This window comes from Brachyhypopomus gauderio, chromosome 1, assembly GCF_052324685.1.
Source record: "Brachyhypopomus gauderio isolate BG-103 chromosome 1, BGAUD_0.2, whole genome shotgun sequence".
NCBI classification, from domain to species: Eukaryota; Metazoa; Chordata; class Actinopteri; order Gymnotiformes; family Hypopomidae; genus Brachyhypopomus; species Brachyhypopomus gauderio.
This window is the reverse complement of record NC_135211.1, coordinates 25,872,252-25,898,352: the sequence shown is the minus strand read 5'-3', so window position 1 is coordinate 25,898,352 and position 26,101 is coordinate 25,872,252. Positions and strand designations below refer to the sequence as shown.

The 26,101-nt window shown below is 43.9% G+C and overlaps 2 protein-coding genes and 1 long non-coding RNA gene across 10 annotated transcripts in view; 2 read left to right on the top strand and 1 right to left on the bottom strand.

Moving 5' to 3' along the window:
- mmel1 (membrane metallo-endopeptidase-like 1) overlaps window positions 1–6,556 on the top strand; it is a 20,493-nt gene extending 13,937 nt beyond the window's left edge. For both annotated transcript variants that reach the window (XM_077005620.1, XM_077005630.1), the window contains exons 18-23: window positions 607–726; window positions 878–1,011; window positions 1,254–1,319; window positions 1,480–1,575; window positions 2,710–2,786; window positions 3,086–6,556. In XM_077005620.1, the coding sequence (XP_076861735.1) occupies window positions 607–726; window positions 878–1,011; window positions 1,254–1,319; window positions 1,480–1,575; window positions 2,710–2,786; window positions 3,086–3,185 (593 nt within the window). In that variant the 3' untranslated portion in view covers window positions 3,186–6,556. The remainder of the gene's footprint in view (window positions 1–606; window positions 727–877; window positions 1,012–1,253; window positions 1,320–1,479; window positions 1,576–2,709; window positions 2,787–3,085) is intronic.
- On the bottom strand, window positions 848–16,148 carry LOC143514456 (uncharacterized). Of its 3 annotated transcripts, XR_013130881.1 has the most exons (4): window positions 15,786–16,148; window positions 6,842–6,977; window positions 1,486–1,689; window positions 848–1,041 (listed from the first exon to the last, which is right to left on the bottom strand). It is a non-coding gene; the product is annotated as an uncharacterized LOC143514456 (long non-coding RNA). The 3 variants fall into 3 exon arrangements; XR_013130880.1 differs by lacking the exon at window positions 848–1,041 and having other exon boundaries at window positions 1,342–1,689; XR_013130882.1 differs by lacking the exons at window positions 848–1,041; window positions 15,786–16,148 and adding an exon at window positions 9,496–9,760 and having other exon boundaries at window positions 1,342–1,689.
- On the top strand, window positions 15,493–26,101 carry slc45a1 (solute carrier family 45 member 1). Of its 5 annotated transcripts, none has more exons than XM_077005607.1 (10): window positions 15,511–15,709; window positions 16,434–16,877; window positions 17,018–17,110; window positions 17,796–18,020; window positions 18,168–19,054; window positions 19,802–19,955; window positions 20,065–20,241; window positions 20,540–20,745; window positions 23,953–24,178; window positions 25,490–26,101. In XM_077005607.1, exons 2-10 carry the CDS (start codon window positions 16,451–16,453, stop codon window positions 25,516–25,518), a joined length of 2,424 nt encoding a protein of 807 aa, XP_076861722.1. In that variant the 5' UTR covers window positions 15,511–15,709; window positions 16,434–16,450; the 3' UTR covers window positions 25,519–26,101. The 5 variants fall into 5 exon arrangements, with proteins under 5 accessions (XP_076861696.1, XP_076861722.1, XP_076861713.1 ...); XM_077005598.1 differs by having other exon boundaries at window positions 25,486–26,101; XM_077005581.1 differs by having other exon boundaries at window positions 15,493–15,557; window positions 23,953–26,101.

Here is a 26,101-nt window from a genome sequence, read left to right as displayed (position 1 = left end):
CATGCAGATTTTCAGCTGGAGTCATTTCTGCATAATTACTCTCAGATTGCACGTTTTAGTGTTTCTGGACATTCTGGGAAACACTTCAAGCTGAACTGGTGTTCTGCAAACAGAGAGGCAGCTGTAAACAGGGTTTATACTGAAGAAGGGTTTCTGCTGTAGCAGGGTTTATACTGAAGCAGGTTTATATTGTAGCAGGTTTATACTGTTCAGGGTTTCTGCTGTAGGAGGGTTTATACTGTAGCAGGGTTTATACTGTAGCAGGGTTCGTGCAGTAGCAGGGTTTATACTGTTTAGGTATTATACTATAGCAGGGTTTCTGCTCTAACAGGGTTTATACTGTAGCAGGGTTTATACTGTAGCAGGATTCGTGCTGTAACAGGGTTTATACTGTTCAGGGTTTATACTGTAGCAGGGTCATGGATACTTACAGAGAGCAGTTTTTCTTCACCTCTGAATTAAAAAATGACAGTAAGGGTTCATAAATTCAGATGTACTTGATTTTCAGATTATTGTATTTCCCTTTTAATTATTTCTGTCCCTCTTGTTCTTTCCCCATCTCTTTCTCCTCCTCCTCCTCTCTCTCTATTTCTCTCCCTCTTTCAGTGTTTCCTGCTGGAATCCTGCAACCTCCGTTCTTTAGTGAGAAACAGCTGCAAGCCCTGAACTTTGGTGGAATCGGGATGGTAATCGGCCATGAAATCACACATGGCTTCGATGATCATGGTGAGACTTTCATCACCATCTCCTGAAGGACACATCTATCAGTAAAACAAGTCCCATTAAATGACGTGTGTGTGTGCATGTGTGTGTATATGTGTACGTGTGTACTGCAGCCACATGTCTCTGACCTTGTGCCCCCACCGTCCTCACGCAGGTCGTAACTTTGACAAGGACGGGAACATGCAGAACTGGTGGAGCAACGCCTCCGCTGAGCGCTTCGAGCAGCGGGCGGAGTGTGTGGTGCAGCAGTACGGCAGCTTCACCTGGCAGCTCGCAGGAGGGCAGAACGTAACTGATCTAAATGAACCTCCAAAACACCTGTGAATTCACAGGACAACTGTGTTTTGAATCAAATTCATGAATAAAAACATATGGTTTAATCAATGGTATACCACAGGGATTAGTAATCCCTGATGTAGTACCTCATCTTCAATACCAGTTTTGTTTTGTTTTGTTTTTTGGGGGGGGGGATGACACTTAAGGACACTCAAATGTTTGTGTGCTTGTGTTTGTGTTGTATCCTGGTCCAGGTCAGCGGGGTCACCACTTTAGGAGAGAACATTGCTGACAATGGAGGAGTTAGGCAAGCATATAAGGTACATTTATGAAAGGCTTCAATGACAATAACACAGATCACATTTTCATATGTTTTATACAGATATTATATAGTCTTCATCACAGATGTTGTTGCCTTTTGTCTGTGTGTGTGCGCATGTGTGTGTGCGTGCGTGCGTGTGTGTGTATGGGGAGCATTAGGCATACATGAAGTGGATGGAAACAGAGGGGATGGAGCCGCGTCTTCCTGGATTGGACATGGACCATAAACAGCTCTTCTTCCTCAACTTCGCTCAGGTGAGTGATGGGAACCAATGACACTTTTGAGCTGCTGTCTTTATTCCCCTTGACAGGCATGAATTTCCGACCAGTCATGACGACCACATCTTGCATCTGTCCACAAAATACATCCTAGATAGTAGCAGAGATAGGGCAGAATTCAAGATACTCTTGTGCCAGACTACTACTAAACTAGTCATTAGCAGTATTGCAAATAAACATAGACTCAAACAGAAATTAAAAACTGATACCTAGAATCGTAAATAACCACAGACATAAATGAACATACAATGTAAAGAAGAAGGACAAGAAGAGCCATCTGTGGTTCACTTGCAGTGACTTGGAGACACTTTACTGTAAACATGAGCAGGACCCGTTTGGGTAATAACGTAATAAAATACATTTCTGGTTTGTATAGGAGGCACTGAAGCAAAAAAAAAAAACAATCATCAAAAGCTCAAATCACAGTATTAGCAGCTCTCACAGTATTAGCAGCTCTCACAGTGTTAGCAGCTGTTATTCTTTGGCTTTTAATATGACACTTAAGAACACTTCAGTGTAAGCATCCAGTAACAAACGGTCAGCAGATCTAAGTGATGTGGAAGGAACAGAGGGGTTAAAAGGTCAGTCAGGTGACGTGGAAGGAACAGAGGGGTTAAAAGGTCAGTCAGGTAGGCTGGAGCTTGGCCATTCAGGCATTTATAAACAAAAAGTAAAACCCTGAATTTCCTTCTGAAACACACATGCAGGCAGTGCAGGGAAGCGGGTGTGGGAGGAAGTGCTCCTGCAAGAGACTTCCTGTTCGAAGACGTGCTGCAGCGTTGTAATCCAACTGCAGAGAGAGAGAGGCCTGACCTACCCCCACGGAAAGCACATCACACTAGTCTTGTCTGGAGGAAATGAGATCAGGAAATTCCCTCTCACAATCACTTAAGCACAAAAAGCACTTAACCTTTCATAAAAGCCTCAACTGAAAGAGAAAAAAAAACAGATTACATCACAGAATTTACAGTGATGAAAATAAGTATTTGAACACCCTGCGGCTTTGCAAGTTCTTCCACTTAGAAATCATGGAGGGGTCTGAAATTTTCATCTTAGGTGCAAGTCCACTGTGAGAGACATAATAAAAAAAAACCCGAATGGCTTTTGCAGGTCTGGTGTGGAGCCTGTCGCCCTGAATATGCCATCCAGTCCATCAAGACAGATCCTCACAGCCCGCTGGAGTACAGGTACAGCCCTAACCCCTAACCCTTAACCCCTAACCCTCACAGCATGACAGGGTACAGATCCACTCCCCCTAAGGAGTGCAGAGGTTAAGTATAATAGTATCAGAAGAATTAGGATGACTGAGAAGGAAATACATCTTTCATATTGTAACTACCGGTAACTAACAATTCTCTCACACCACAGTGGTGAATAGGGAATGCACCTTTCAAAATGAGTGTAATCCATGAACAACTCTCTATATACACGTGATACTGTGCTCATCAGTTATCCACTCAGAAACACTACTGTGCCATCACACCAGGGTGCTAGGTTCACTGCAGAACTTCGAAGCCTTTTCTGAGGCGTTCCAGTGCAAGAGGGGAACCCCCATGAACCCAGAGGAAAAGTGCAGAGTCTGGTAGATCGTCTGGCACGGCCCCATGCACGACTTCTCTTCACTGTGCCAACGTGTGGGAAAGTCCTCACCATTCTGTTTCCTGTGATGGGCCGTGAGCTGCCTTTATGTTCTGTATGTTGAAAGAGGCGAGAGGTTCTGAATGACGTCTGTGTGTGTCTGCACTCATGGCTACAGACACCTGTGTGCCCTTATTACCTATGAGTGTGGTGTGCTCAATGGCAGGGGTGTGTAAGAGACACACACTTTAACTATCAACCACTGTTTCTTTCAATATTGGTGTATTTGTCTGCTGGAGAATGAGAGTTGGTTATTTATCACTCGGTTTTAAAACCAACTCCTGAGGTATAACATTCTTCAACTGAGGAAACTGAATTTGCTCCTTTAGGACTCTGACAAATGTGTTTATTTCAATTATTATGTAAATAGGTAAATGCTTATTGCTGGTTTTACATGTGGTGATTGTTTAAAAAAAATGTATGCTTCTCAAGAGATCCTACAGCCAGCTGACAACAGGCAGCTTCGAAGCCCACATGAGATCTGAAAGGTCTCCGTCTGGCTCAGAGCCTTAACAACGGAAAAGGATAAAACATTTATTTTAAGAATAAAATACCTTATCTTAAACTTGCATATTTGCTGTAAAAAAATCAGGGTTTAGCAAAATATAACCTGTAAATGTAAGGTGTATTACCTCCATCAGCTGTAATACTTAAAGACTTCAAGACTGTTAAATCCATTATGCTTTAATTTTTAGATCTTAAATATGTGCTTATAATATATATTTTTTAATTATATGGGAAAATGGGTTCAGTATATTTGTGGCATTTGGTCAAGCTGTAGTAAAGTGAAACTCTGCATGAAGTTCCCTGAGTGGACAGGCGAGAGAAGACAGATGATGGTGTGTGGACAGGCGAGAGAAGACAGATGATGGTGTGTGGACAGGCGAGAGAAGACAGATGATGGTGTGTGGACAGGCGAGAGAAGACAGATGATGGTGTGTGGACAGGCGAGAGAAGACACATGATGGTGTGTGGACAGGCGAGAGAAGACACATGATGGTGTGTGGACAGGCGAGAGAAGACACATGATGGTGTGTGGACAGGTGTGAGAAGACACATGATGGTGTGTGGACAGGTGTGAGAAGACAGATGATGGTGTGTGAACAGGTGAGAGAAGACAGATGATGGTCTGGACAGGTGTGTGGACAGTGTAAGTGCGTAGGTCTCTGAGATCACGCGAGGCCCTTAAGTGTCTTGAAGTTTCTCTTTGTAGCTGTTTAACATGGTGGCCACTGTAAAGAACAGCTACGGTCATCTCTAGCAGAGCGCGTACATTCTTCAGGGAGAAGCAGCAGTGTGTGGTAGACGTCGTTAAAGAGGGTGTGTCCTGCCCCAACCCCACGACCACTATATTACAGCTGATCTGTCTTTCTCCCGTTTATATACTAAAGATGGTTCCTCCATCTTGATGGCGTTTATCCCACTACTAACATTCCTAGTTGCACACCTCTATAAGCAGCTCGTTGACCCACAGTATTTTGGTACAAAACATTTAAATCTTAATAATAGCACAGGCACTTGCATAATTTTCACACTTGCTCACACCTCTCAGGCCAACACTCTGGAGTGGGAGAGGCGTGTCATTAGAGGAGTGGCGTGACCTGGTCTCTCCCACCTTGATTAAACAGTAATGACAAGCAGAACTAAACAAGATGGACAGGAAGAGAGATTAAAAAAACAGAAAGCTGAAAGATCAAAGAAGCTTTGGAGTGGCAGTGCACGGGTGGAGATGGATCCTGGTGATGCCGGTGAAGAAATTTACTTTGATTCAATAACCATAAGAAACCTGTCTGCCTTGTTGATTATCACTGTTATCTCTCATCACAGAGAGTCTCGATTAATGGAAAACTCTTATCTGCCTTTGAAACTCTATCCCTAGCCAGTCTGTACAGGACCACACTGGCACGTACTGTTTGTAGGAGAGTCCTTGTGCAGGGAAAGCAGGGCTGGTTTTCAGGGGGTTGGACAGACTGAACTGAGCTTCTCCTCTTAAAGCCAAAACTGCGGATTTTCTTCTAACATGTTACCTTTCAATGTAGATGATCCAGGACTTTTTTGACTTGCTTTCATAGGACAGAGTGCACACATGTAGTGTTGAGCTGCCTGAAGCAATCTCCAGGTGATGAGTGCCGGTTGTATTTAGGTTGTGGTTTAATGGAGGGAGGTCCAGAAACACTGCTGAGTGAGATGTTTGCTGAAAGCTGACCACCGTTGTGGGGTGGGAAGATCATAGCACACCACTCTTGCACTTTGGTACAGAACGCTGCTGGCTGGTGTATAGGTGTTGTACCTTTGGTCAGGGAAATATAACATATGTGTAATATATTCTAGCATGTGTGCGCACGTTTGTTTGTGTGTGTTATAGCCTTAAGTGTGTGTCATATGTAGGGCAGGTCTGGGCTATGACTCTGTGGCTATATAAATGTGTTAACTGGCATCTTGGTGTGCATTACATTAAAAGAATATATGCACATATCACAAAGTATCAATTGCAAACAATTTCAGTGAGTGCCCTCAGATTTATATTTTAGACTCTTACAAAGATGCTACATAAGGCTAATCATGAAGACACAGTGGAACATCCTATGTCATGGACTGCTAACACAGTAGCACTGTAGATCACTAACACTGTAGCTAACACTGTAACACTGTCGCTAACACAGTAAAATTGTAGCCAACACAGTAGCTAACATACACAGTAATGCTGTAGCTTGGAAAAGCCTTTTTGTACTTTGTGAAGCTCTCAATGACCTTTTAATACAGAGACACTCTGGGCAGAAGTTATTATATATTACAGATCACTTGTTTGCTTCTTGCCAACCCTAATGATGTGTGTGGTGGTATTACAGCATCTCTGAAACCTTGTTAATAATGAACTGGAGATTTGACCACGTAGCATCACATGCTTATTCAGTCATGCCTGCATGTTAAGTGCATTAAAATCCAGTCTGAAATGCCAAGAACTTCATAGAGGTGCACAATTTGGTTCAACAAGATTCATGACTGCAGTGGAGTATTCCCAGTGTACCCCAGTATTTCCCACTGCAATACTCCAGTCAGGTCATAGATACTGCTTTCACATTTAATCTCATTCTATGAACACTGTGGAGATTGGTGTACAAATACCTTTCAGTATGTACTTTTGATGTAATTGCTATTGTAATATGTCTCATCTGTGGATTTATTGAAAAAAAAAATTATATATAGTGTTGACTGTGTGTATTTAAATGATCCGCTATTAATTATTTGTATGACAAACTTTAATTGTTATTTTAAGATAAATTTGTGTATATGCCTCAAAATAAACATATAAATCACATTTGCAGTATTGAGACTCTTATTCTGGTATGCGTTACATGGTGATTACGGACAAATGGTGCAGAAAATGTTAAGCTGACCACAAAAATTTATGTTTAGATTTTTACACAATGATTTAATTCAATATAAATATATTACACCTCAGTTAAAAGAGCACATTTGGCATGAGACATGAATAAAAGTCAAAACCATACCAAAAACGTCAGAAAATCACATAACACAAGTTAAATGAACATGCTGAAGAAAACCATTTGTATAAGTGGTATGTTATCCAAAGAAGACTTACGTGGTCCCGCATGGTCCTGTGTGGTCTTACGTGGTCCTGCGTGGTCCTGCGTGGTCCTGCGTGGTCTTACGTGGTCTTACGAGGTCCTGCATGGTCCTTCACTGAACAGCAGCCTGACAGCTTATAAATCACTGCACTAAGGAATTAATATACACATACGTTTCCATCAGAGGGCCTTAAGTAGCCTTACGCCTGGCAATTAGCCATTTCATATCCCAGATATGACAGGAGGAATAAATCCTGAAATAATAATAAATAAACCCTTTCATCCAAAAGCCCTGAAAAACATACAGCATGTCATTAGGAAGCTGAGCTACTGTGTATTTGTCTGTATGCTGTAAGGGGAGTCTGTTCCTGCTCCCTGTCCCCTGTTGTGTTGTGGGAACATCTGCATGTCCCTGCAGGTCTAAAGCATTTCATCAGGAAATAGCCAATGTAATCCAGCATCAGCAGCACCTGTGGCTGGACGTCGTTCATAAGTAAATAAAGGCAAAGTGGCATTCTGCTCCACACAGCGCCTCTCTCCATGTCCAAAAACATGGAGGTTAGGTCAATTGGCAGTCCCTGACAAAAAATTCTCCCTGAGTGTGTGAATGTGTATCTCTTCATGTTCAATAAAAACAGTTGTTGGAATGTCTCTGCATGAATGTGTGTGTGCTTGTATGCCCAGTGGTGGATGGTGCTCTGTTACTAGGGTCTGTGATGGGAAACCACTGACATCAGTAAAGCAGTATGAAGTGATGAACTGCATGGCAACTACAAAAGATTTCAGTCAATGAGCCAGAAATAGGTGCTAAGGGAACAGCTGTGCCTGTGTCCCAGACCGTTTCTGCCTTGATCAGAAAATACCTTTCCGGGATCTCTCATTCCTCCAACTGACTGGGATTTGGCTGACAATACTAAAACAAGCAATTAAACAGTCAACAATATGTTAATCTGTTAGGTGTAAGTTCCAGGAATTCATTAAATAATTAGAAATAGCTCTGACAGATCACATCTTATTTATTCCAGCATTCTCAGACTGCTGCTCTCAATGTCTAAACATGTGATCAGCAGTGGTGGACGAAGTACACCAATTATGTACTTGAGTAAAAGTAAAAGAGTACAGTTACCTTGCATTGAATATTACTCAAGTAAAAGTAAAAGTATTCACCTCAATTTTTTACTTGAGTAGAAGTACAAAAGTATCTGCCTTCAAAAATACTTAAGTACTAAAAGTAGCCTAAACCTTTTTTTTTCTTAGCGTCACATCAAAACCCCTAGGCCTACTCGATGAACAGGTGAACAGGAAACAGTGCCTTACATTTGCCTAGCAAACACAAAATACACAAAACTAGCCTATATTATCCTCACGACATTCATTTCCAAACTTTATCCATATTAATAATTCACCAAACAGAACAATAATTTCGAACTGGCCACTTCAGTCCAGCTTGGGGGACTTTTTCTGAGGTTCTACGTTGTCCACCACATGGCGGGACAGGGAAGCTAGAAGCTACTGAACTCATAATATTAAACTTGGCCGAATAATTAATATAATAATAATCAGGGTTTCCAACTCTCACACAATGAGCGTGAAACACACGCATTGACTGTCTTTACCAGAGACCGTCTTCACTCGCTCACACGACATACATCCGATTACTCACACTTAAAAAAAATCTAGCTTATTTATCTCCGATCTACATCGGGTTTCCATCCAAACCTTTCGAAAAAATAATGCGCAATTTCCAAGTTTCGGCAGAAAAAAAAATGCGAATTAAGCCTTGTTTCCATTCATTACAGTTACGCGAATAAACTTTAGATCACGTGAGAGGACGCCAAACAATAGTGGTTTTACGTCCATCTGGCAGTTACGCATTTTTGCACGTTGAGGTTTTGAAACATTTTTTTCTTTTTCTTTTCTATACATGGAGAAGTTAAATACCATTTTTGCTCTCTCCAGAACTGTTTTTGTATGCATTTGCCATTTTTACATCGCGATCGTGTACAGAACCACATGACTTGAGGCATGATACGTCATCGTTTATGCGAAAAACCCTTTTCCATCCAGTTTTTCCGAATTTTGGCGATGCGATAGTCTAACTTTTCCACCTCCTCCTAGCGTAAAAATCTTTTTGCGATATTTGGGGCTTTTTCGAATTTTGGTCTTTTTCCATCCAGTTTTTTTCATGCGCATTTTCAAAATGCGCAAAAACTCGGTGGATGGAAAACCCAATGAGTTACTAGTTTGCTCTGGCGCCAACCACTGGCGATCGATCGATCGCGATATAATACTTAATTTGTGTCCAACAATTTACACTCGCCGCCACCCCACCAACATTTTACACACATGCCGCCGCCCCGCCCCCCAACCCTGATAATAATAATTTTAATAATAATTTTAATAATATTGCTTCGCTCATATTTGCTTGCCTTCGCCTCCCTCATATGAATGAATTGCGAAGTTCGCTTCGCTTGGCCAAATTCGCGTGTATGTATCCCCGGCTTTAACGTTTGATGTGGGAGTCTCCTGTGTTAAACTGGCGTTTAGCATTTCCACAGATTGCAATTTGCACACTGCTTTGGATAAAAGCATCTGGTAAATGTAGTGTACTTCAATGTGATATAATTAACCGGGGTATATAAACATACTCATCTAATGGCGAACTTACTTCGATGTGTTCTTTCAAGTTTGACGACGAGTTCATAAATGATGACAGCGATATGTTCTTCGGAATGCAGAGGAGACACTTGAAGGAATACGAATCATTTTTCTTTTCGAGGAATTCAAACAATTGGGCTAAATAAGGCCAGGGGTGTTGGGGAAAGCCATCGGTTGCAGCCATGTCAGATCCTCAGCCATTTAGCATACAAATCTTAATCTCTTACTGAGCGCTGATTGGTTATAGTCTGTGACACGGTACGTTAACCTTTCGGTATTTTATTAAGCGTTGATTTAAAACTGAAAAAGGAACGAGATGTTTCTGTAAATGTAACGAAGTGAAAAGTAAAAATTTTCGCTTTGAAATGTAGTGAAGTAAAAGTCTTACCAAATAAAAGTACTTGAGTAAAGTACCAGTGATGTCAGTAACGCGTTACTTAGTAACGCGTTACTCTAATCTTACCACTTTTTTCGGTAACGAGTAATATAACGCGCTACTATTTCCAGTCCAGTAATCAGATTAAAGTTACTTATCCAAATAACTGTGCGTTACTATTTTTATTTTCCCTAGTAAAAATTTATATTTTTGCTTTCTTCTTGGCTCAGTTCTACTTTTGCGTCTGACCGTAGCGCTCGACTCCGCACGCTGCGCGCGACCCTGTGAGAGCGCGAGCACGTTTTACAAGTCATTTTTTGCAGTGTCCTCCCGTAACGATGTGTGGTAGTATAAAGAAACACCCCTCAAAAACAGGGGAAGGAACATTTACCTGAAGAATTTTAATGTTGCTTTGTGTTCCACGTTTGAAAAGTGCTGGAATTTTGACTAACGTCGCCTACTTTAAAATGCTTGAAATTGTAATGGTATTTCGTTTCACAAGCTGTCTGACTGAACAGGGGTGGGTTTCCCGAAATGTTCGTAGCGCTAAGTACTTCTTAACCTCGTACGTTTCATACGAGGTTACGAAGTACTTGGCGCTACGAACGTTTCGGGAAACCCACCCCAGTTCGCTTGTATTACGTTTACAGATAAATTTACACATAATACCGCGCAGCTACACAAACGTAATGTCAGGAGATACTGTCCGCCACTACTACTCCCCACGGCGAGTCTTGCCCTTTAAGTGACACTGGAGGGGGGGGCACTGCGCGCGCCAGGGTTGCTTTATCAATAAAGTTTCCCTCCTCGGGATTTTTGGATTAAGCAGTTTCTGCCTCGGTTACCGAACCTGCTTCAATACGTTGTTACTGTTAAAAATGCACTTCCAATAAAGTGAGTATTGGAAAATTTTATTTTGCTGCTGAATGTAACTACTAAAGTAACTTGTAATCTAACGTAGTTACTTTTAAAATCAAGTAATATGTAACGTAACTAAGTTACTTTTAAAAGGAGTAATCAGTAATCAGTAATCGGATTACTTTCTCAAGGTAACTTAGCCATCACTGTAAACATGGAAATGTTACTTAAGTACAGTAACGAATTACATTTACTTAGTTACTGTCCACCACTGGTGATCAGTATAAATATAAGAATATGCATTTAAGAAGTCCAGGTCAGCATAATTATGCAGAAAGAGAATAAGCAGTGTTGCACAGCATTTCATGAGTTGCATTTCATCATCGAAGATTCTGTTGAGTATTAAAGAAAACTCCGATGTAATGGCAGAATTTGACCCTAACCCTAACCATGGCCTTCTGTTTCTTCCCATTCAGTAATGTCTTGGTTTCATCATCACACCTGACATTATAAACTAAAGACATACAAAGTCATGCAGTACACTGATGTATAAAATAATTATTCTTCGATGTAACCCATCCACAGAACTCAAGTTAATAACTGATGAACTATAGTAATTGGCTTTCATGTTTCTACCTCCAGTATGGCCCTTGGGATATTCACAAGTCTGTTGTCTAAAAAATGTCCCTTTCTCTCAGTTAAAAACAAAAACAAAAAAGGTGTATATTACCGTGTAGTGTAAAAAAGTTTGCAACTTCGTCTCTGGTCTTGCTGGTGGATTGTTGGTCCATATTTTAAGTTAGTAGCACCACCTGCTGTATATCGAAGGGACTGCATGAAGGCTGGGACACCAGATTGAGCTGGAGGGCGGAGCGGACGTACAGTTTAAAGGTTTTTTTTAATCCACACACCTCATTACCTCATTACACATTCAGATGAAACGCCATATTGTGTCTACGGTTTTATTTATCTTCGTTTTTGTTTCTGTCAAATCTGCCGTTTCGAGGATTGAATGGATTGAATTGATTATGCTGGAATTATTATAATGAGTCCATGTGAACTAGTGTTCAGTCAGCTTGTATCAAGTCCACGTTAAGTTCTAGATTCAGGGGGATCAAGCAAAAATACCACGAGATGTAATGGTCCTAATTCCTCATTAAAATGTACAGTGGTTTTTCAAACCATCTTCATCTTACCAAATGTTGAGCCGCTTTGTCAATGCCAGCCGACCATTTAAAGATAATCTATTTATTAAATAAATGTTAATATGAGTGATTTACTTCTTTTAAATGTTGGATGTAACAGCACATGAATGTTCACAATATGTACTATTCAAACTTGTTAATCATAACTTTACAGATCTGGCGATCCAAGTAACATTCAAGGTAACCAAGTGTATCTTGAAGAACAGTAGGGTCTTCTCACCACCTTAGTAGAATAGAACTGATATTCTAATTTCCTGAGATGCACCTGTAGAAGTTGTTATAAAATTGGACAGCAGCCATTTACCCAAGTGTTTGATGGGTGAACCACTTTGTTACCATTAGATCTCGAACTCTTTTACCAGCCTTGTCTCATCTATATAGTAATGTAGCTACACTGCCCCCTAGTGGAAATTCACAACTATCACACTAACTAATGCAGGAGCACAAATGTTTGGGGAAAATAACAATGCAGACAGATTCAGGACTCTGTGATAATTTAATGCGTAGATTAAGCTGTACTTGAATTTTCAAACCTTTGAATCCCGAGTCTTTGTAGCACTTTTTTTCATCATTGTGTAAGTCCAAAATTATCTGGATCTTCTTACCATGGCAGGACACACACGCTGTTTGTTCCTCAGCAGTCTAGCTGCTCCTCTGCTGTTACTAGTGTGACTGCTCTGATCTCCTGTACACCAGGCACAGCATACACAAGCCTTTTACTGATATGGTGGCAAAGGTCCACCAGGGTTGTCTGAGCATGACGTGTCATAACCTCAACCCCTTAAAGAGACCTCTCTAGAGCCAAATGTCCTCAGGGACAATGCCGGTGAGGGCCACACTGTTAGCTTTGGGCTGCGTGTCCTGTGTGTCCCTGTTAATTTCAATGTCCTCAGTGTCCTCTGTGTCCCTGTTAGCTTTTAGATCCTTACACATCTTGCTAATGTCCAGCACAGACCAGCAGCAGAACCATAAAACCAAATGCAGGAGGAAAACCACGACTCTAAGCTCCCATCACACAGAGCCAAGCGTCTGACATGCAAATAAGAGCTCAGCTGGACTGGCTGATAGGCCACAGCTGGACTGGTAGGCCACTGCTGGTCTATTAAGCTATTCATATGTGCTACACAGCATGAGCAAGTTTGAAAATTTTAGTTACATTTAGAAACGAAATGTGTTTCTATGAAATTTTTACCTATTTAAAATGATAACCATACAATAATAAAAAATTATTATTTAAATATTTGTCTAATTCTAAGCATAAATAAAACCATCTGATGAACTTTTCAACCACAGCTGAAGGTGGAGTCCTCCTGCTGCTCCTCACACACACACACACACACACACACACACACACGCCCAGGCCCTCACAGACCTTTAAGATCTCTTAATGCGCTTTCATTTTACACAGTGCATGTGTTACGCATGATCATAAAAATGTCATTATTCCAGAATGACAAAAACACGTGGTCATGCCCAGAAATCAAATCAGACATACTGTGTTTTGCCTCAGACTCATTTTACAGTTTTTTACGACTGCTAACATCCGTTTGTCCAATCTGTAGTCACATTTTCAAATCTCTAAACACAATAAACACAACATCAGTCTTCAGTGGCTAAAGTACAATTCATGCTGGTTTGGCACAAAATGCAGTAATTTTGCATGTTTCTGTAATACTTACATTTTCTATACGCACAAGGTTATCCAATAACAAAATTCTGGATCATTTTTGTCTTATTTACAAATGCTTGCACACAGCATGTCAAAACCAAAAATACTGTATTAAATGCAAAGTTCTTCAAAAACAAAGGCAGCTGAAAAGCTATTACTGTAATACACATACAGTAATGTACCGGGTCAGAGAGCAATTTGTCCTGCAATCTCAAGTGCTGGTTTGGTCCTTTACAAATGCCAGATTGGTCCCTATAACAGTGACCTCATTCTTTAGTTTTTGAATTAACTCTACCAGCAACTGGTTCCAGAAGCAGAAAGGGAACAGGTGGGAGGAAACATGAGGACATTTGTAATGGGACAATGTAGCATTCTGTCATTCTCATGTCATCACAAACTGGTTTATAAACCATCCAAGAGTGATGTCCCTTTTCCTCCCGCCCTACTCACCTTTCCTCAACCCCACTAAGGAACGTTTTTCAGTCTGGAGGTGGAAGGTGTATGATCATCGGCCCCATGACCAAATGTCCTTCCTGGATGCAATGGATCCTGGCTGCAGAGACATTTCAGCTGAAGACTGCCAGGGGTGAATAAGGCATACCAAGTGTTTCCACATACTAGTGTTTTCCATACTAAGTGGCATACCAGGTGCATGGCAAGGGCCAACAACAGATGTGATGTGGATGAAAGCATGTGGCCAACTGCTAAAGACCATTTAGATTACACATAACACGACTGTTTAGTTTTGTATTCTGTTTTTTCCCCCTTGTGTGGCTTTTTTTATGTGTATTTTTACACATATGGAACCATGGCTAATTATGTTTACAATTACGGTAATTATTTTTTGGGTTAGGCTACAATTTACAGTAATGTTCCTAATACAGTAAAATATAACCTTTACTGCAAAAATGTTACTGACATTTTTTTTGTAGGTTTTTGTCTAACCTACAACAGTAAAAATTATCTGACTAAGAAAACAACAGATGTTACTGTAAAATGTCTGTTGTTTGCTGGGAGAGTAAAATATTACATGTAATACTATTTCTGTATTGCCATCAAATGTTAGTTTTTTGACAGTGGTTGTGCAGTGATTGACTATGTTCATCTCAATTAGAGAATCTGTGCTAGTGTTTGAAAGAATGATTGGATACTGAACAAGGTTTGCTGTGTTTTAACAAAGTTGGTGTATAAAGAGAAAACTGCGTTGTGACATGCAGAGTTGGTATTTAGTTAAGAAAATGCACTTTTGAACAGGATATTAACTATTTGGCTATTTGTATGAGGTAAATGTGTTGCTGTGTTTAGAGTTTTGAAAATGTATCTCGTATTGAGAAACGCATGTTAGCAGTCATAAAAAACTGTAATGCCCCAATACTTTGTCTTTTGCTTTTAAAAATCATATCAATATGCCTAATATAATCTAGCTAATATAATATACCCTAAAATAATCTACAAACTCTACAGCTGTGCATTCTTATATACAGTAAGTAATACCTCTGTGTTCGTTTCTGGTTTTGGATTTCTTCTTTATTCTTATATGAAAAAAATCGTCAGTAGTATATTTCATATGTATTTGTTACTTAAGGGAAGGTGTGTTTTAATGTCATTATATTTCGTGTTTTTGGAGCATGTTTGCCACGTGCAAGCATGCCAACAGTGTAGTTTGATATAATTTATTTTTAAATTTCTAATTAAATTTTACGTGGTAGGCGTATATACAGTATGGATTAAGTATTTTGTTATATATTATATCGTATCTCATTAATTGGAGACGTTATTTGAACGTTTGAATGGTCAGGCGACACTCATTGGTTTCATTTTAGTGAAAAAAACCCCAAACATCGTGATGGTGCTGAGGCTGCGGGTTTGGGTGCAGGGCGGGGGGAGGGGGGCCTGACGTCGGCCTGGAGACGGAGAACCGGGGAAAGGAGGGGACTCAGAACAGGGAAGACCAGCGGCGCACGGTAAAGGCTCAGAAATGATTGCAGCCCAGATACATCGGATGAAAAGATGAAATCTTAAATATCAGTTTCCAAAATGATAATAAGCCCGTTAGTCCGGTTGGGCAGTTTGCTTTGAGCGCGTGCTGTGACAGATGAGCAGAAACCCCGCGAAGGTAATGATCGCGTATGCTTTATATTTATAAACCTCGTTAGTGAACAGAGGAGTTAATACGATTGTATAATACTCACCCACAAAGCGTCCTATTCCAAAGCTATAGGATATACTAGAAATTCTTTTGTTCAAATAAAATTCTAGTTGCGGCGAACATATTTTCGTATTCAATATATTTTTTCAAGGGCAGTTTGCACCTAAAAACAATGAAACGTGACTGAGCTCGACCTTCATGAATGTTTTTAATCAATATCCTGAACCTCTACTGAGCATAACGTCCCCATACGTGAGAGGTTAATATATCTGTTTGCTTCGGGAGGTCAATAAGCAACATTATGTTCTGCAGCTATCAGCTATAGAGTAAAGCACATGTGCAGTGCGCGTCCCCGCTGAGCCACCGCGTTGGCTGCAGTACTCCGTGTACACGCGCACGCGAAGAAGCGTCGTATCACTTGTCTTCTTGTAGAAATGGCGGTCTTCCTTACTTCTAACGTTTTGGTATGTTTTGTTGCTGATGTCGTGCTATTTTCCTCTACTTCCTCATTTTGCTTCCTTCCTTTTGAAGTTCTTAGGCATGTTTAATAATTGTAAGACATAGCTGTCCTAGCTCAATGTCATCGTGCTAGTTTCGTTAGTGCTGCACTGTGCAGATGTTATAGAGAGATGGTTTCTGTTTTGGCTGCAGATAGTGTCTAAAATCCTCTAGCATTTGTTGCTGTGCACAGAGTGGACTCGCTGGAGCATGATGTCATCTCCTGGAATGGGTACTCCAAGTGACCCCCTCTTAGCCAGTCCTGGGGGGGACCAGTTTGGGGTGTCCCAAGATGGCACATGGAGACCAACCATGTCCAAAACCTCAAGCTTCCCGACGTCCACCACACGGCACCTGAGCCACAGAGCCAACAGCTTCCAGAGACAGCCCAAGCGGCGGAAGCTGATCCGGCCGTCTCCGCCTCCGCCCCCCAACACGCCCTGCCCCTTGGACCAGCTGGACCTCAGCAGGCTCCCTCCTCGACGCTCCTTCTCCGAGTTGCTCTTCAACGGCTGCATCCTGTTCGGCATCGAGTTCAGCTATGCCATGGAGACCGCCTACGTCACCCCCGTGCTCCTGCAGATGGGCCTTCCAGATCAGTTCTACAGCCTCGTGTGGTTCATCAGTCCAATATTAGGTACCGCCAGATGACCACCACAAGCTGTATGTTCAGAGTAATATTGTCATTTAGAATTAGCGTGTAACTAGCCAACCATGTTACCATGTTATGTCAAAAAAATACATGCCTCACCTTCATGTTTTGTCTGCCATCGTAAGGGTTCTTGCTTCAGCCCATCCTCGGAGCTTGGAGCGACCGCTGCACGTCGCCGTTCGGAAGACGCAGGCCTTTCATCTTCGCCTTGGCCATCGGTGAGCACCGGCGGTATCACCCACACCTGTGCCGAGGAGTCCTTTTCCATGTTATTACGGAAATGTTGTTTTGTATCTGGTCACATGACTGCCCACAGGTGGGTGGAGCTACAGAAAGGAAGCGCAGCCCTGAGCAGGTGATGCCTTGCACAGGTAGCAGCACTGCTGTAGCAAGCAAATATACAAAACCAAAATAGCTCAACTTAAATCAGCATTACATAAAGAGCTTGCTTAGACATGTAAGGCTGGTTGTCTAGTGTAATTTACATAAGATGGTGAAGGTCTTTGAAATGCGTCCATGGTGATGTGGTTATGAGTTTAAACTCACGTTATGAGACAGATTAGAAGAGACTGGCACACCTCAGCAGTTTACTGCACGTGAAATCAGCAGGTTTACCAGCTACTCAGAATCTCACCTGCACCTGCACATTAACTGAGATTCTCCACAGCATAAAGTAAAACCTGGCCATACATTCCTTTCTGACAGGAATCGTTAATTTCCTCCATTTCTGGCCATTATTGTTTACGTTTGATGCATAACAGGATTTTAAGCATTTTGGCCATAATGTGTTTCAGTCCCTCTACGTGTGGAAGCATCTTTGCTCCGACGACCTGCCTGTGCTTCTTTATACTGCTGTTGGTGGCCCTGCAAAACTGATCAAGCTGTTTCTTGTGTCTCCTTCAGGAGCTCTGCTTGGTCTAACCCTGGTGTTAAATGGGCGGGACATTGGATCAGCACTGGCAGACACTGCTGTCAATCACAAGTGGGGCATTGTACTGACGATATGTGGCGTGGTCCTGATGGATTTCAGCGCAGACTCTGCTGATAACCCCAGCCATGCCTACATGATGGACGTGTGTAGTCCAGAAGACCAGGACAGAGGACTCAACATCCATGCTTTACTAGCAGGTGAGATTTCATGTGCAATTTATGCTCCAGTAACAAAAGTACTTATCTGAAGTTGACCATTATCACAAGAAATAACATAATACAAGCACATGTTATGTTTATTAATATGTTTAAAAGTGCTGTCTAATCAGATATTCCCCCATGCAGGCCTGGGCGGTGGATTTGGCTACATTGTGGGTGGAGTAAACTGGGACCATACTGAGTTTGGGGTTTTGATGGGAGGTCAGCTCAGGGTCATATATCTGTTCACCAGCATAACCCTGATAGCCACCACAGCTATGACCCTCACCAGCATACCTGAGCGGCCTCTTCTGCAGAACCAGACCCTGAGCAAAACCTCCAGGAACTTGAAGAGCCCGAGTCTCCCGCTACCGGCTTCTCCACCCGCCCCAGCCGGAGCCTCCACCCACCTGGCAGAGGAGGAAGAGGAGGAGGAAGGCCTATATGGTTATCAGTTCTCGGACCACAGATACCCGGATTCCATGGGACATTCGTGCAGTGCCAGTGCGAGACTGTGTGCTGGCCTCACCAGTCCCATCTCTCCTCTCAGCCCGTTAACACCGAAATACGGTAGCTTCATCAGCCGAGAGAACACACTCACGGGCCTGAACGAGTTCGCCTCATCACTGGGGACGTCCTACATCGACAGCGTTCTGATTGACTGCTACACTGGGCAACAGACACCTCAACCGCTGGAGCCTGAAGCAGTAGCCCCGCCCCTTCCCCCAGGAGACACCCCCCTGGCTCACGCATCTCAGCCGATGGACACGCCCACTCCGCCCTGCATTTCACAGCAGGGAGAATCGTTGCAAACTAACAGGGACCTGCAGGGGCCTCAGGACACCGAGGGCCCAGGCACGAGTGAGGAGCCTGGGTCCAGTGCAGCTCAGACGGGCTGTGGAGGCTTACAGCGAACAGGAGCCTCTGGGATCCTGAAACGCCCTCAGAGTCTGGCATTAATGTACGACCCCCTGATCGGACCCAGCACCAGCCTGGAGAACGGACGCAGGAGAACCGTAACATTCAGTCAACAGGTGAGTCTGTTACCTGCTTTCTTACATTGTTAAGGAGACCCAGTGCATTATGGGTACAAGAGCTGAACCATAGCAGAATTAGACATTAACGCCATCAGCTCTGGCGTTTTAAGAATTTTTTCTGTATTGAAAGAGGAGCAAAGATTTGGGTAATTATTGGAGCATTATCCAATAATTGGATAATTGGATAATTGGATCCAATTAATAATTTAATATGATAATGGACATACCTATTGTATCTGTCTGTTGACGCTTTGTAGAGATGGCAGTCATAAAAGCATAACGGCAGAACCAGAGATTCTGTGCAGTAATGCCCAAAACTTCCAGAGATCAGTGTGACCCAGTTTCCTCTATTCACAAATGCTTAATTTCTCTTCTTGATTTAAGTTTGACCTAACATGTCTTTTCAGCTGGGTAGATAAAAATTGTATCAGGGACATACATTTAACATACAGCTCTATCAGGGACATACATTTAACATACAACTCTAGGGCAGTCATGGCCTGGTGGTTAGGGAACTGGTCTTGTAACCGGAGGGTCGTGGGTTTGATTCCCAGACGTGAGGCCATGACTGAGTTACCCCTGAGCAAGGCCCTTAGCCCTCAATTGTTCACTTGTATAAAAATGAGATAAAAATGTAAGTCGCTCTGGATAAGGGCGTCTGCCAAATGCCGTAAATGTAACTCTGTCAGTTTTGACAAGATTTAGGTGAGTATATTTTATTTCCTTTTCTTTTTAATTTTATAGGTAGCAAACATTCTCCTGAATGGGATACGCTATGACAGTAACCTAGGTGACAGCACTGACACTATAGACACTCAGATGTCTATGAAGCTACTCTGCATCGCCATCTACAGGATGCCCCCATCACTGCGTAGTCTGTGCACCAACCACTTCCTGGGTAAGGACCCTGCAGGCTGCATAGGTCATTGCCCAGAATGCCTGTGATCATTTCCACGCTGCTTCTCTCAGTGCAGAGTGAGTTGCAGGTGTGCGTCTGCTCTTCCCAGGCTGGCTGTCCTTCGAGGGGATGTTGCTGTTTTACACAGACTTCATGGGGGAGGTGGTGTTTGGGGGTGACCCCAAAGCAGCTCACGACTCTGAAGAGTACCAGCGCTACAACGCCGGCGTCAGTATGGGCTGTTGGGGCATGTGCATCTATGCATTCAGCGCCGCTTTTTATTCAGGTCAGCACTCCTAGTACTCCCAGTGCTCCCAGTATTCCCAGTTCTACCAGTGGTCCCAGTATTCTCAGTGTTCCCAGTACTCCCTGTATTCCCAGTGCTTCCAGTACTTCCAGTATACCCAGTACTCCCAGTATTCCCAGTTCTACCAGCTATCCCAGTATTCCCAGTATTCTCAATGCTCCAAGTACTCCCGGTACTCCCATTATTCCCAGCATGCCCACTATCTGTCACAGAGCACACAAGCCTGCACTCAAATGTCTTACGCAGCTGACCAGTGTCCCCGTGTCTGTCCCTGCAGCCATCCTGGAGAAGTTGGAGGAACGCTTCTCGCTACGCACACTCTACGTCTTCGCCTACCTGGCGTTCGGCCTGGGCACGGGCCTCGCCACGCTCTCCACCAACCTGTACGTGGTGCTGTCCCTCTGCGTCACCTACGGAGTGCTCTTCTCCTCCCTCTGTACGCTGCCTTACTCGCTGCTCTGCGAGTACTACCAAAGCCCAGAGGTAGGGGGCGCCCCGCAACGCAACATGCCTCTGTGTTTTAATATGATGTCCAAAAATAGAAGTGTCGGTCAGTGAAAAAACAGTAGAAGCAGAGATTCTGGGTCACAGTATCTTGGATAAATAAACCTGGTGGTGCAGTCCAGGACAGGCACTAGAACACTGCAGTGAGCAGGTCGTCCTCAGGCTGCACTGATGGACCCCACACTCACACACTGATGGACCCCACACTCACACACTGATGGACCCCACACTAACACACTGATGGACCCCACACTCACACACTGATGGACCCCACACTCACACACTGATGGACCCCACACTAACACACTGATGGACCCCACACTCACACACTGATGGACCCCACACTAACACACTGATGGACCCCACACTCACACACTGATGGACCCCACACTCACACACTGATGGACCCCACACTCACACACTGATAGACCCCACACTCACACACTGATGGACCCCACACTAACACACTGATGGACCCCACACTCACACACTGATGGACCCCACACACACACTGATGGACCCCACACTAACACACTGATGGACCCCACACTCACACACTGATGGACCCCACACTCACACACTGATGGACCCCACACTAACACACTGATGGACCCCACACTAACACACTGATGGACCCCACACTCACACACTGATGGACCCCACACTCACACACTGATGCACCCCACACTCACACACTGATAGACCCCACACTCACACACTGATGGACCCCACACTAACACACTGATGGACCCCACACTCACACACTGATGGACCCCACACACACACACTGATGGACCCCACACTCACACACTGCCGGACCCCACACTAACACACTGATGGACCCCACACTCACACACTGATGGACCCCACACTAACACACTGATGGACCCCACACTCACACACTGATGGACCCCACACTAACACACTGATGGACCCCACACTAACACACTGATGGACCCCACACTCACACACTGATGGACCCCACACTCCCACACTGATGGACCCCACACTAACACACTGATGGACCCCACACTCACACACTGATGGACCCCACACTAACACACTGATGGACCCCACACTCACACACTGATGGACCCCACACTCACACACTGCCGGACCCCACACTAACACACTGATGGACCCCACACTCACACACTGATGGACCCCACACTCACACACTGATGGACCCCACACTAACACACTGATGGACCCCACACTCACACACTGATGGACCCCACACACACACACTGATGGACCCCACACTCACACACTGCCGGACCCCACACTAACACACTGATGGACCCCACACTCACACACTGATGGACCCCACACTAACACACTGATGGACCCCACACTCACACACTGATGGACCCCACACTAACACACTGATGGACCCCACACTAACACACTGATGGACCCCACACTCACACACTGATGGACCCCACACTCCCACACTGATGGACCCCACACTAACACACTGATGGACCCCACACTCACACACTGATGGACCCCACACTAACACACTGATGGACCCCACACTCACACACTGATGGACCCCACACTCACACACTGCCGGACCCCACACTAACACACTGATGGACCCCACACTCACACACTGATGGACCCCACACTCACACACTGATGGACCCCACACTAACACTGATGGACCCCACACTAACACACTGATGGACCCCACACTCACACACTGATGGACCCCACACTCACACACTGATGGACCCCACACTAACACACTGATGGACCCCACACTCACACACTGATGGACCCCACACTAACACACTGATGGGCCCCACACTAACACACTGATGGACCCCACACTAACACACTGATGGACCCCACACACACACTGATGGACCCCACACTCACACACTGATGGACCCCACACTCACACACTGATGGACCCCACACTAACACACTGATGGACCCCACACTCACACACTGATGGACCCCACACTAACACACTGATGGACCCCACACTCACACACTGATGGACCCCACACTAACACACTGATGGACCCCACACTCACACACTGATGGACCCCACACTCACACACTGATGGACCCCACACTAACACACTGATGGACCCCACACTCACACACTGATGGACCCCACAGTGACACACTGATGGACCCCACACTAACACACTGATGGACCCCACACTCACACACTGATGGACCCCACACTAACACACTGATGGACCCCACACTAACACACTGATGGACCCCACACTCACACACTGATGGACCCCACACTAACACACTGCTGGACTCCACACTGACACACTGCTGGACTCCACAGTGACACACTGCTGGAACCCTACAGCGAAACACTGCTGGACTCCACAGTCACAGATTGCTGGACTCCACACTGACACACTGCTGGATTCCACAGTCACACATTGCTGGACTCCACACTGACACACTGCTGGACTCCACAGTCACACTGCTGGACTCCACACTGACACACATGCTGGACTCCAGTCACACATGCTGGACCCCACAGTCACACATGCTGGACCCCACAGTCACACATGCTGGACCCCACAGTGACACACTGCTGGACCCTACAGCAAAACACTGCTGGACTCCACAGTCACACATTGCTGGAATCCACACTGACACACTGCTGGAACCCAAACTGACACACTGCTGGACTCCACAGTCACACACTGCCAGACCCCACAGTCACACACTGCTGGACTCCACAGTGACACTCTGTAGTCTGTCACCAGCATTTCCCACTGTTCTCCTCTCTTTGTTGCTACTGGTAGTACTGGAAGTTGTAAATTGCTTTTCTGTGTTGTGGTGGACAAGGATAATTGTGTGTGACCCAGAGAACTTGTAAAGGGCTCTGCTGGTAGCTACTGATACCTTACACATTAAAACGGAAAGACAAAAATACAGTGAGGAGACTGTTTTCAGTTTATTGATCATGTATTCTCTACAGTAATATCATGCACTAAATTCTCCAAATGTAGATCATTACAGTATTCTGCAACTATTTGCACACTGAAATGATATGTGTGGTCCATTTTTATGTTGTATCCATGTATGATATTTATCTAGAATTTGTGTTTATATCGCTGGCATAATCAACTCAAACTTCTCGACTTGGTATGTGCGTGTGTGTGTGTGTGTGTGCATGTGTGTAATTGCTCTCTCCCCTAGTTCTGCGGCTCGTTAGAGGGTGGGACTAAACGAGGGATGGGCGTGGACATCTCTCTGCTCAGCTGCCAGTACTTCCTGGCCCAGATTTTGGTCTCTGTGGCGATGGGGCCTCTGACCTCACTGGTGGGCGGGGCCCAGGGTGTGATGTACTTTGCCAGCCTGATGGCGTTTGTAGGCTGCCTGTATTCCTCGCTTTGTGTGGTGTACCAGCTGCCACCTCCAGAGGGTGAGCGCCCACAGAGGGAGACGCAGCCACTACTGGTGCACGTTTAAATCCCTCATCTTATATCACATACACACACACACACACACACTCATAAATACAGGCTTATATACACACTGGCTTTTCTGTAGTCCTAACCACAGACATGCCTTATCTGCGTTTTGTAAACTTCGGTCACTCAGTGATTTATCTAGAAACTCAGGCATGTTTAATTAACTTTCTACAGTGTACTGTTCATGGTCTCATGAAATTAAACATTAAAGTTTATTAAGGCTTACACACACACACATGCAAAACTTCATCAGTCTGCATTTTCTTTCTCTCTTCTGTTCAGCCATCATCACGCAGCGTTGGAGATATGCGAGAGTGTGTGTCAAATCTCTGCGTCTCATTTGGTTATATAAACAAGCTAAATAACCCTTGGTTATAAACAAGCTAACTAACTCTTGGTTATAACCCTTAGAGTGTGAGATTGCACTGCCCGTGTACTGTATGGCTGGGTTTTCCGTTTGGTATACTTGTCTGTTTTTTTTGTTCAGCAGCAAGAAAACAAATTCTGTACCCAAAGATGGGGCGTAGACCCTGTGTGTCTGATGGCTTTGATTGGTACAATAGATGAATGCCAAAAAAAGAACAAATGTAATGTCACTCTCTCATATCTGGATGCAACAATATGCTGTTTGGGTGAATAAGTCAGAGGACTGTGTGAAGATGTCAGCTGAAACTCTGCATGTGAACCAGCCTTATTGTGGGCCTCTGTTTCTGACTACAGCAGTAAAACAGAGAACGCGTGTGTGTGTGTACCAACGTCTCAGTTCCCGTACGTACACATAAGGCGAGCTATGCAGCAGACTATAAATTACAACCAATGTGTATCATTTCCAATAAGGAATTATTTACAAAGGGCTTATACTCACACACAACTAAACACACACACACACCCATGTGCATGTTTAACACTTTGAAATGCATCTCACAGCTTCACACTGATGGACACACCTGGAACAAAGAATAAGAATCATAAACTGAGTAAGAGTCATAACCCTGTGGTTTTATGATGGGCTGGTTCATCTACTCACATCACGCTTCTGATCTGAGAGAATTGCAAAGATCTGAGCAGTGATTCAACTGCATGTGCCTGTTAAGACATGCTCCTTTTTCCTAAACAAAACCTTCATCTTCTGAACCTTTCATTGTGCAATGGTCACAGACACATTGTTGAGCCCAGCCCACTACACTGTCGTCGCAGACGCACACCTGCCTGGTGCGCAGTGGTCTGGCATGATGGTTGTCGTTCTTGTCATTGTCAGGCAGAGCGGACGTTGGGACTCGGGTGTGAGTGACTACAGCTCAGCCTTACGGAACAGGCGTCCCTGTACAGAAGAAACGACACAAACCTTTTTTTAATGGGTTTGCCGGCGTGCAAGAGGTCAGGACGCGTTATGAACCATGAATAACGTGGACTCTCCACATCACTCTGACGTGGAAAGTGCAAGCTCGGAGTATGGGGTGTTGCTCACCACTAGGGGGCAGAGTGCTATGGGTTTTTTTTCACTAGAAATGGCACAAAATGTCGATCCATTCATACTCATCAGGGCCAGTTTTTCAGACGTTAAATGGATTAAATTGGGCTTCTGGACTGGATTCAGCCAATTGAGTTGGCTGTGGGCTGCTTCAGGAATTTAAGCCAATTTAAGCCATAAACATGGATCAGTAATATTTGAATGACTGACCCCAGAAAACAGTTAACCTAAACAAATTAAAACATGAATGCAGTATTTTTTTCCTTTCTGATTGTTCAGTCTGTATAAGCATGTTTCACCATATCTACAATACAAATATTACACTGGATTATAACACATAATTGTAGAGATGAACCAGGGACAGCAAATACTTGAAAAATTAAATATTTTTCACAAAACTGAA

Bases quoted from the DNA above. Each gene is read 5' to 3' on its own strand.
- slc45a1 (XM_077005581.1), top strand. From the start codon at position 16,451: ATGATGTCATCTCCTGGAATGGGTACTCCAAGTGACCCCCTCTTAGCC. The intron at 16,878-17,017 runs GTACCGCCAGAT...TGCCATCGTAAG, and splicing joins GTTCATCAGTCCAATATTAG to GGTTCTTGCTTCAGCCCATC. The intron at 20,746-23,952 runs GTAGGGGGCGCC...TCTCTCCCCTAG, and splicing joins AGTACTACCAAAGCCCAGAG to TTCTGCGGCTCGTTAGAGGG.